The 12,543-nt window shown below is 34.9% G+C and overlaps 1 protein-coding gene across 2 annotated transcripts in view; it reads left to right on the top strand.

Annotated features, from left to right (window-relative positions):
* Positions 1-12,543, top strand: part of SRGAP1 (SLIT-ROBO Rho GTPase activating protein 1) — a 252,050-nt gene that overhangs the window by 178,806 nt on the left and 60,701 nt on the right. For both annotated transcript variants that reach the window (XM_063074938.1, XM_063074937.1), the window contains exons 5-6: positions 2,125-2,307; positions 2,780-2,908. In XM_063074938.1, the coding sequence (XP_062931008.1) occupies positions 2,125-2,307; positions 2,780-2,908 (312 nt within the window). The remainder of the gene's footprint in view (positions 1-2,124; positions 2,308-2,779; positions 2,909-12,543) is intronic.

Genomic DNA, 12,543 nt, shown 5'->3' with positions numbered 1-12,543 from the left:
TCAAAATGCAACTTTCAAAAATAAAAGCTTTCTTTTACTTCTCCGAAAAAAAAGAGACCCATCTGATATTTTATTTTAAATACAAAACACATTTGATTTCTGTCAACAGCTTACATTTTAAATAATGCAGTTTTACTTGCATTCATTATCTGCAATTAGAGTTCTCCAAAAGCTTTTAGCGTTTTTCTCCCCAACTTTTAATCATTCATCATAACTCTTAACATTTTAGAAAATAGTGGAAATCCTAAGTCAAATTGGAAAACTGAACAAAGAAATTTGCTTTCTGGAAATTACCATTAACTAAGTAGAGAATCCTCTACAGCAATTGTGCTAAAGCACATTATGATATTTACACCCTTTTTTTTTTTTGCTGGTGTTAGGTCAGACTCATATTTTCCTTTTAACCCAGACTCATTAATAAGAAACCCCATGCAGGCAGTCAGCTTAGTATACGTTCTCTTATACTAAGGCTTAGTTTGTGCAAATTACCTGCTTATACTAGTCTTCAGTATCCATGTAAAGCAAGAGTCAGGAGTTCAGATCTTTTTTGTGTGATGTATTTAAAAGAAACATTTCTTAGATAGCAAGGGCTATCTGAGATGCCTTTTCATTCGAGTGTGATGGGAGTCAGCTGTTGTCATTTCTTCCTTCCTATCTATTAGCAAGAAGAATAGAGACAGCTGAATAGCCATGTGTGTGCATGTGTTTTCACCCTCTCATTTTAAGATGTAATTGGAACTAGGACCCAAATGGTATGTGGGTTTGCTTCAGGCAGGTAATATAAACAGAGCCGAGCCTAGAAATGCAAGGTGTGTAGTAGATCCATTGACCCCGCTGTTTGCCCAGCTGCGGGGTGACTCCCTCCTCATTCCCCAGCTGCTTCCTAATACTATTTTGTTTTTCTTTTAAACTGAAGTAGCCAACCAAACTTCCCCCAGATAGATTCGATAATTACTAAAAACAGACAACTTTCCAATTACACACAGCTCAGAAAAAGCTGCCCTTACTTTGTTCTTGTTCAGCAATGCCTTTGACATGTTTTGCTAGCTTACATTTTTAAGGAAAGACACCATCAGAAAGACACTTTATTTTATGAAAATATGTAAAGGTTCTTCATTAACCCCATGTTTTCCTCTTCAAAATCATCCTGTGAACATGTGTTAAGTTGAACATTAAGAAGGTGCTGATTTTCCACCTTTTTTTTTTTTAATAAACTACAGAAGCAGCAATTTGATATGGTTCAACCTAAATAAATATATTTATTCCAGTGATGCTTCCAGATCTCAAACTAGTATTTCAAAACTCATCTTTTGAAATAGGAAAAATCAAGTTCATTACTTACATTAATCTCAATTTCTTAACATATCATATAGCCCTTAAAATTATGTTTTAGAAGAATTTTTAGTGATATAGGAAAATGTTCTAATATATTACATGAGAAAGGACACTAAAAATTATAAATACAGGATGATCTCAATTTTTTAAAGGGAAAATTGGTATACGGCATTTTAAAGTGAAGTGTGTGTATGTGTTTTCACAGGAAAAAGACCGGAAGGCTGTATACCAAAATCTTAACAATGGTTATCTTTGATTGCTTTTTATTTATATATCTTTTGTATTGTATGTTTTCTACATTGAACGTAAAGTATTATTTTGTGATCAGATAAATAATGTTTTTGCAATAAAACCCCTTTAGTAAGGACTATACTAATTTGGAATTTTGGTTGGGCTAAAATGGAATAAATGTTTTAGTCTGCAAATTAATAATGCAGAAGAGATTTTGGAGAAACAGTTTTAAGCTTTAGAGAACTTTTCAAGTACATTGAAAAGTATGCATAACACTCTATAAATCATTTTTTCATCAAAGCCTGTCCCCTAAGTACCTCTTCTTGGCAGGTGAATTTGCATATTTTTGTTTGCTTTATGTAGAGGTAGTACCACATAATTCATCTATTTTACTATATAATTTACTATATTTTACCACATAATCCATCTATTTTATTTTAATGGTTTTTACCCTGCCATTGGAAGGTGATATTTTTAACATATATGTCATATAATAGTTTCCATTCAGTCTCAGTTACAGGCAGACATCTTTTAACAATTTGGGTCACTTTTTCACAGGTGATGAAAACATACCATATGTATCATGCAGAAAGCATCAGTGCAGAGAGCAAGCTGAAAGAGGCTGAGAAACAAGAGGAAAAGCAAATTGGAAGATCTGGTGATCCAGTTTTCCATATTAGACTTGAAGAGAGACATCAGCGGCGAAGCTCTGTAAAGAAAATAGAAAAAATGAAAGAAAAGGTAAGTAAATATATTGCAGAGCCTTTCTGTTCTTACTTGATGAGATAATACTAAGAACACTGATGCAATAGCTGATATACACACGTTGTAAACTATTGTGAAATGACACACATTTCCTCCCACAGGAATGAAAAATGCTTAAGAAACGTAAAAATCATGTAATAACAGCTGGATGTCATTTAGTGGTAAATGCCAAGTATTCAGTACACAATGTGGAGAACTTGAATATTAACAAAGAGATTTCATTGCAAATGGGCCTGAAGCCCAAATACATTGTTGTTATTCCGTAGCTGGGTAATTTTAGTTTGTTATTTAAATCGGATTCAAAATGTACTTTTCACAAAGGACTTCAGGGTCATTTGTATATGTGGAATAAATTGTTTGGATTAATAAAAATTCATGTATCTTTCTCTGTCTTGTTTAAAAATGACCTTGCTTTCTTTCCCAATGTCTGAAACTTCTTCATTTCCAGAGACAAGCAAAGTATTCGGAAAATAAGCTAAAATCAATCAAGGCACGGAATGAATATCTCCTAACCCTTGAAGCAACCAATGCCTCAGTTTTCAAGTATTATATTCATGATCTTTCAGATTTAATTGACGTAAGTACTTGAAGTTTTTGTATTTGAAGTTTTCCATGTTAAGATGGAATTAACTATATTTCATTAATTAGCCAACACCATCATTCATTAAAACAGTGTAATTTAAGTAATACTCAAAGAAAAAATACTTCCAATTAAACTATGCATAACACTAAGACACCATCAATCGTAAGATTTGTGTGAAAAAGTATGTATCCTAAAACCAATGAAAAACAAATTGTTAGGTTCTGTGAAGCTCTGAGTGCCTGGTAAACCCAGCTAGAAAAGGGGACCCAGTCATTTTCAAATTATGCAGTGGCACAGCCCTAACTGCATTCACTAATTCAAAATATATCTGTTGGGCCTCTACTATTGTGAGGTGCTGAGCCTCTAAGAAGCCATATACAGATGTTAAGCAAATGACTACACAAATGATTGCTTTATTACAGTTGTAATAAATACTGCGAAGCAAAATAGAGTGCACATAAACCACGTTTATGGATTTATCTAAGTCTATACTTTTCTCTCGTAGGATATGGTATTTTAAAAAGCAGCAATTGAGCTCATTTGGAACTCTCCAGATATATCCACTATTACGTTTATGCCGTGTTTACTGCCGTTATTCCCCAACTTTAACCTTCTGCATCATTTATTCTTTCCTTCAGAAAATATGTACTGAGTAGCCCAGTCGTGCTAACACTCTAGGAGACTGCAAAGGTGAAACAGACAAAAATCTTGTGTTCAAAAATGCCAATACTTGCAAATAAAAGATAAAAAGTGATTAAGTGCCATAAGAGAAACACAGGTAACGTGATAAAGGTTCAGAGCGTTATCTGCTGGGATTTTACTCATATCCTGCTTTGTATTGATTGGATTCAACAGTTTTATGATATTATAAAATTATTTTTTATGGCTTATAGTAGCTGCCATAATTTAAAAATACAGCAGGTTAAAGCAACTTCATTTTTATGGTGAATTTAAGTGTCATGTATTCAGCTATTATTTTAGAGCCATAGTTTGGGACTTTTAAAAGGATTGTTGACTTTTACAAAAGAATTTTTTAATTCATTAATACTCTGCTGTGATGTTTCCCTTTTATTTTAGTCTCAAAACAATTGTATCCCATAATATAATTTCCTTATATAAAAATATTCATAGGAAGATTTGTAATTATGTTTTAATTAAATTTTTCCATGAACTTTTTGAAGTACCTTGTATTTCAGTCAAGCAACTAATCATTTGATTGCTCTAAATGCAGAAACTTTATTTTTAATACTTATTTCTTCCAGCACTCTGATGAAATAAGAGGAACTTTTTCTGCTAGACTGCTGCTAGGTTTACTGAATAAAAAATTCTACTGTGTTTCCTGAATAAAGAATTTTAAGACCCCTGTTTTCAAACTTAGATCTGTAAGGTTTCTGGAAAGTATATAGAATATAGAAGTACTAATTCAATGTAACTCCACTATACAAGGAGAACTCTCCGTGTATTGAAAAGTATTTCTTTAATATCTGCAAGGTACCAAGCACTATTCTCGACAATGGGAATCCATCTATGAACCAAACAAAGTGCTCTCATGGATTTTATGTATGAGTTGGGAGACAGACTGTCAATGAATTTACATACATATGTATACATGTGTACATACACACACATATGAAATAAATAGTGACAGTGCCATGAGGCAAATTAAAACGGAGCTATGGGGATGCTTCTTTTGATGAGGTGATCAAGAAAAGCCTGATACTTGAGCAGAGAGACGTGAGCTAGAGAACCACATGGCTCTTTTGGGAAGGAGTTTCTCATACAGGAGACTGGCAAGGCTAAAGGTGGAGAGGCAGAGGTGTGTTTCACAAGCTCAAGATGCTCAAGAAATAGCAAACGAGGCCATTTGGCTGGCACTGACTGAGTTAGGAGAACAGTGGTAGGAGATGAGGCTGGGAGAAGCCCATTTACTTAGAGTCTTCTGGACAGGGAAGGGGTTTGGATTTGGTGCAATGTATGATGAGAAGCCATCGAAGCATTCTGAGCAGGGAAGTGACCTGATTTACATTTTCAAGACTCACTCTGGCAGATGAGTGGAAAATAGACTGAAAGGGACAGGAGGACAAGAGTGAAAACAGGGAGCTACATCAACAGTCTTTTGCAGATGCCCCGGTTAAAGATGATGCTGGCTTGGTGGACAGGTGAGGCAGTGATAGACCTGTGAGAAGTGGTTGCATTCAAAATATACTGAAGATACAGCTCAAAGGAATTTGATATAGTGGTTGAAAAAGAGAATAAAAATGACTGCTAGGTCCAGCTCCTGAGAAATGACTATAGGTTAATGATGGTGCTATTTACTGAGAGGGGCTCCCAGGGGAGAAGCAGGTTGATGGGTGGGAGCAGTAGTTCTATCTAGTAGGATTGAGATACCTATTGGACATCTGTGAGAATGTCTTGGGATATATAGGATAGGAATAGCATATCAGGATTACTAGAGAGTCACCATCATTGACATGGATATTTATTGAGCACTTGCTATGTGGCAGGCAGGTTTCTAAGCATAATCTCATCTAATCATCACAACTCTGTAAGGTAAATACTATTGACTCCGTTCCATAGATTTTTTTTTTTTTTTTTTAAGTGAGGCTTAGCTAGGCTGTATAACTTGCCTAAGTTTATACAGCCAAGTGGTTGGCTTCAAACTCAGACATTTTTAACCTCTAGATCTAATTAACTCCGATCTAAATAAGTACCAGTTAAATATACCAAGTGATTTTCAATTTTTTTTAAGGTTTAACTTTTAAAAGATCTGTCTTAAATTTAAAATGTGAACAATTCTCAAATAATATGACTTAAACATGAATTTTGAAAGAAATGACATGAAATTGGTTTGTTGTCACATTCAACTAAAATTGAGTACTCTCTTAGTGAAAATAATTTTTATGTTCCTTGACTCACTTTTGAGGCAATCAGAGCATGAATATGTGCATTCTAAAATGGCTGATTATTTTGTAAGAATCCAATTTGCATATATAGTGGTGATCCTAAAAACCATTAAGCTTGACCCTTGCTGGTGAAAAAGAAACAGATTGACTATTACGCAAAGGTATCTAGAATCCTTTATGCTTTGCGAGTTTATTTAGCAAAATACATTTTATACTGAGCTATCTAATAATAATGAGTTGTTATGCCTCTACTGAGGAAAAGTTAAGAAAACATTTTTAATGCATTTCACTTTGTATGTGAAATGACACGAAAGGCAGTAAATGTATCTTGATTAAATCAAAGCATTATAAAGAGTCAAAGAATTGAAGTTGAGACCTTTTTATATAAACCTTCAGTTTTCCCTTAGCTTCTACTCATGTAAATATCTGCCTCTTTTCTAACAAATTTTCTATGATGAACCATCATGAATGAATTTATTGATATCACAAAAAAAGTCATGTAAATTTTCCATAGAATTCGTGTTTTAAAATGATTATTTTATTATTACAGAAACAGTACAGGTATATTGTAGAAAACTAGAAAATGCTGTAATCAGAATGATCACATTCTTACCACCCAACATTATCACTGTTAAAACCTATGCTTTCTCTGTGTCCATACACTCATTTTTAGACGTGATGGAGAGTCTGAAATTGTATTTCACATATGAGTCTTTAACCTGCTTTTTTCAATCAGTGATCTCCATCCTTCCATCTCGTTTGATTTTTCTCTCATCTAATAACCAGACCATATTCCCATTTGTGATCCCCAAAAATGTTTTGCAGCTGGTGTGTATAGACCAGTCCCGGTTTAGGATCACACATGGAGTTTGGATGATATGTCCCTTAAGTCTTTTAATCTAGTGAAGTCCCATGATGAAAAGACATGGACCGTTTTTCCTCAGAATGCCCCAGGTTCTGATATGTCTGATAACCTCCTTGTCATGTCATTTAGCCTGTCTCTCTATCCCCTATGTTTCCTACAAAGTGAATTTTAAAGACTTGGTAAGTTCAAGTTAAGCACTTTGCAATAGAACATATCATAGATGATGTTGCTACATCTTATGTAGGCACGTAACAATGTCTGTTTAAGCCACCAAATTGTGATGCTAAAATTACTGGCTTAAGGTGATGTGACTCTTATTCCTCCACCATATAGTTAAGTTTTTCCCCATTATGCAAACTTTAGATATTTTAAAACCTCTCAAATTTGGATTTTATTAAATTGGAAATTACTAATTTCTGTATAATTTACTTATGGTCAGCAAAATCCTTTCTTAGAGTACAATTAATAATGTAAATTAAAGGAGAAAAACAATTTTAAAAAATATTTTAAAGCACTTCAGACTAATCAATTTACATATATACCACTGACACCCTGTTTAATGGAATCCCCTTTTGTTAACTACTACAGCTAAAAACTTTAATAATTCAACACTTTGATAGATGAGTTCAAATTTTTTCTATATATTTGAAGGTGATCTAATGATTTTTTTAAAAATATTTAATAATTCCAATTTTTATTTATTTTAGATAAACTTTACATTTATCAATACTAGTTTGAGTTAGTAAGGTGTATACTCTCTCACTCTCTCTTTCTGTCTGTCTGTTCTGTCTCTCTCTGAGAAATGGCTGCCCATGTAGAAAAATTAGTCATTTTTCAGTAATGATTATTAGAACTGTATTAGAATTTATTTTTAGTAAATCTTAAGGACATCATTATACCTTGTTGGGATTAATGAATTAATTCTGTGATGCGTTCCATCACTGAATACATCATCTTCATAAACTTAGTAGGTAAATGAACTTTTTGATCAAGTCCAAATTAAAAATATTAGATACCAGAACTCTAAAGTTTATTGATGGTAATATAATGAACAAAATGATAGCTCAATTGTTAACTAAGTATCTGTTCTTTTATTTTGGCTGAAAATATGTTAACGTAATACACCAAACAAGATTTAGGCATTTCTGTGTACTCCAGATACTGAGTTATCTCTAAGGAGAAATGAAAGGGTTGTGATTGGGGAGGGGCTACTTGGGGGACTTTGGCAAGATCAGCAATATTTTATTTATTTAAAAGGAGCATATATGTTTTGTACTTTTCCAAAAGTATGGCTTATTTCATATTTTAAAAAGAAAAATATTATAAAAAATGATAAATGCATACCTTAAATATTTTTAATCTAAAGCTTGCCAATATACTCATACTTGACAATCTTTTAATATTACAATTTATCTTTTTATACAGAGTTCTGAGTAGTTTTTCTTTACACAAATTATTTGTATTGTGTGTTATCTATGATTTCTACTTTTGAGTGCTTTAGCGTAGAAGAAAAATATTCTGGATATTTACGATGTTTTCACAATCTCGCACAGTTGTTACACCTTTGCCTCATTTGTTAGCAATTTTGTTTACTCTTAAATCTTTCCAACAACTTCTTTCACACTTATTTTATTTGTTTATTTAATATTTAATTAAATTGTAATAAATATAAATGGCACAAATATTGCATAATCGACTCTTGGAGGCATACAGACTAATTGCTGGTGCAGAAATGTATAGGAATATTAGAGAGCACCTACTAGCTGTGTGTGTTCATGTTGCTATTGGCATTGGTCACCGTGCTTTAGATCAAGCATTGATCAACTTTTTCTGAAGAGACCAGATAGTAAATATTTAAGGTTTGTGAGCCATATGGTCTCTGTCACAACTATTCAACTCTAGTGCCAAACCAGCCATAGATAATAAGTAAACAGATGGGCACAGTTATGTTGCAGCCACACTTTATTTACCAAATCAGGCTTGGTCTGGATTTGGCTCACAGGCCAGAGTTTGTTGACCCCTGCTTTATAGAATGAAGTAATGTGGTAGTTAAGCCAGAGTGTCACTTAAAAGACTGTTAAGAGAAAAGTCCGAAGTAAATTTTTTGTTTGTAGAACAACAATCTATTAATTTGGAATGAGATAGGAAGTGGAACGGAGAAATAATTTCACAACAAATATAGATTTTTATTTTGTCATTCTAAAGAATAAATATGAGTTGTAAGGAATATTGCAAGTTGGCCAAAGGAAGTTTAATTGGTTTGGAAGAATGAAGGCATAATTGTAGAGGAAAATATTGTACTTTTATAAATAATAGGTTTCATGTCTGTGATCATTGTTATTCCCAATATTAAGTGCAAAAAAAAGCTTATAACTTATTATCCTATAAGAATTCGGATGTGTTACAACCAGAAAAAAAACACAGGGCACAAATATTTGTAACTGAATGCCAAGAGTTTCAAGTGATTATGATTTGCTGAGAGAGGGAGTTAGAGGAGAGTACAAGTCTTAATGCTAGGATCTCTGATCTATAACCAAATTCACCACTCTGTGAGTTTGTTCTTAAAACAACTGGTTTTAAGATTGCATTACCAGTAACATAGCCTCTTCCAGTCCAGTTCCACAGCTTCAAAATGCATTCAAAGAAACTAAGTCCTCGACAATAAAATTCTGTTGGTACTTTGTCCCAGAGCACCTGCCCAGTAATAATAAAGTATTTGTCATCCTTGTAGTACAGTTTCATGGTTTCCAATTTCTCCCTATAAAAGTTTGCCAGTCACTTTGGAGCTTGAAGGATAAATCTTTGTTACTATTGTGGATTATTGCCAGGAAATAATCTCCTACTCTAGCCAGTTTTCAGCTGTCACATGTGTTTTATTGTCCACTTATGCAAAATAGATTGAAATTAGATCGCATCATATATTGCATGCCATCTTTATTTTATCATTTCTGAATAATCAGCTGTGCTAAAGCTTTTATCTTTTTGTCTCTTGGGACACGTCTTTAATTAAAAAGCAACTTATTCAGAGTTCAGAGTTTTCTTAATTAGTTTGACTTTTCCCCATACGTAATACTATTAAGATTTATCCATGAAAACCTGCCAAATTATAATACTGTATTTCCCATTAGACCTGAACTCTTATTAGGAAGATTATAGAGAAATCATGTTAAATGGTTAGGATATTGTAGTGATCATGTAAACTGATTTAGGAGTGTTTTTATCCTTTTGTAATAGAAAGGGTATTTAAAAACTGAAACGAGTTCGATGACTGAAGCAGTTGGCTTTTAAAGTTCCTTTCAGTGACAGGTCAAAATTTACACAGTAAAGTACTGTTTGGGGGCAGGCAGTAGTTCCTTCTAGTGGAGAAACTATAGGCATTCACCTAATAGAAACTGCACCCACTTGGTTTCCTGTTGCAGAGCTGCTCTTTCTCTTTTCTCAGTGCTCCCTTGTCCTTCCTGGCTAGATTTCTGGATATTGAAAGTCACATAACACATGGTCCCCAGCTTTCTCTTGCTTTGTCCTTTGGCTTAAATACCATTTGATGGCTCCTGGATTTTTATCACCAGCCTTGGTCATCTTCCAGTGCTTAAGATTTGTATATCCAGCTGACTACTGGACATCTCTAACCAGATGCTCATAGACATCTTGAGCCTGTCAGACATCCAAAATCCAACATTTTATATGCATCTGTCCCACCATCATCATCCGCCAAACATATAACAACTTTCTTCTTACCCATTTCTCACACCTCTGAAAATAACACCACTTTCCACCCAGTTGCACAGTCTAAAACCCAATTCTGTCATTCCCCACATATAAACGCATCAGCAGCAGTAGATCCTGTCAGCACTACTTCCTGAATGTCCCAAACCTTGCCACATCTCACTACCTGCACTCTCCTAGACAAAGCCTCATTTCTTGCCTGCACGATTGCAACAGCTTTCTAAAGCTCTCTCAACTTCCTCCCATACCTTCCAAAAATCCATTCTCTTCCCAAGCAGCCAGAGTATTAAAAAACATAAATCAAATATGTCAGTCACTATTTAAAATTCTCCAAAGGCTCCCCGTTGTCCTTCGAATAAAATCCAAAGTACTCAAGACTCAGTGTGAACTGGCCCCCACCTGCCTCTTCCTGTCATCTCCTGCAGGCTTCCCCTTAGTCACCACGGTGTGGGAACGTGGGCCTTCTTTCTGTTCCCAAGACCCCCCAAGTTTTTCTTGCCTGAGGCCTTTGCACTTTTTTGTCTAGAATACTTTCTTGCAGAGCTTTGCAAGACTGATTCCTTCTTTTCATTCATGTTGCACTTCAACTGCCCTATATGAAAGAGCAACACCCTTTCCCCATAAGATGTCCTATTCCTCTGACCTTTTATTTTCTCCATAGCATTTGCCATCCAGCTATGTATTTATTTGGGCTTGCTTTGTTTGTTCTCTCTCCTCTCTCATGATTTGATTCAGGCTGGTTGCAGAGATTTGGTGTTGGAAAAATGAGTCCAGTAGCAGCCCCATGATGGAAATGATTGTCCAGGCATAGAAGGGTGGGAGATATATTAGGCAACAAATGATGATTCAGCCTACTCATTGGCTGAGGCATACACAGTATCAGTTCTCCTGTTTTCCTACTTAGTATCCATTCCTATCACACAGATGTACCCTTTTGACCTTTTCATTGCTCAAGAGAAAACTCAAAACAATTTTTGCTAAATGCTTGGCTACAGTTAAAGCAGCAGCAAAAATTAAATTGTCAGCTTTCTGTGAACCATCAGGAATCCAGACATGAAAACAGTTGTGTAAAAGTTGCCTGTAGGTGTTTAGGCATCTGGTTCAGTCCTACGCGATGCCTGTCTCTCACAGAATGTGTTTTGGTTTCTGGGGTGAATGGTTAGAGAGGAAAGTAGCGAAGGATATAGATAATTATGCAAACGAAATCCACTTTCTTTGTTTGACTTCTAATGTAAAAGCTCTGAACTTATCTATCTCTGGTCCTTTGAAAGCCACCCATGGGCATGTGAAATTTGTCTATTTTTACAATTCAGTGTGCTTGGATTGCACTGTTTTCCAAAAGGACTCAAAATAAGAAGTAGACAGAATTTTTACCTAATATCATGGCTCCCGAACATGGTCAAAGCCATACTTATTAAAACCCAGAGATAGGACCCAGAATAGAAAATTACAGAAGTCTCTCAGACACAGGCCAAAGTAGTCTGTCAGAAAGAGGCCAGAGTAAAGAAGTTAAGGAAGAATACTTCTGCAGGAAAAGTAGAAACTTCCTCCCCTCTCCCTTCTCATGACAACTGCTTAATTCTGGAGTCATATGGGAGCTTGGGGCTGCCCTCCAGGCACTTCCAGAGCTGCCCTGGCAAATGACATTGGCTATTACTGTTCTGGAAACGAATGTTAGACTTGTTTCCGATGCAGTTCCATTATGGTAACTTGCATCTTGGGAGCAAATTTCTGCCCTACTAGGGCTTCTCATGTCATGGAGCTTATGCAAAAAACAGACAAAAAAAGGCATCCCCTTGAACAGCTGTGATCCAGTTATACCTAACGTTATATCCACGATACTTCAGCTGACTCTTAGCATTTGGGTCAAGATGAAGTGTTTGTCACAGTCCTCAGTACTTGGATTTCTTCTTCATTTTGATGGTATTTGCAACCCTTTTACCCTTTTACCTAAGGAAATTAGCCTACTGTGATACTTTAGACTAATACCTAGTGGAATCTATCTTGGCAGCTCTTAGGATATTAAAAAAAAAATCCTCTGCTTTAACAATCTTTCCTTCCCCAGTTTTAATCTGTAATTTTATGTATTCGTTCAGAGTTTTTCATCCATCAGAATAACACTGCTTTGTTTTCAT

This window comes from Cynocephalus volans, chromosome 12 (genome assembly GCF_027409185.1).
Source record: "Cynocephalus volans isolate mCynVol1 chromosome 12, mCynVol1.pri, whole genome shotgun sequence".
Classification (NCBI taxonomy): Eukaryota; Metazoa; Chordata; class Mammalia; order Dermoptera; family Cynocephalidae; genus Cynocephalus; species Cynocephalus volans.
The sequence above is the reverse complement of the archived record's forward strand: the minus strand, read 5'-3'. Positions and strand labels throughout refer to the sequence as shown.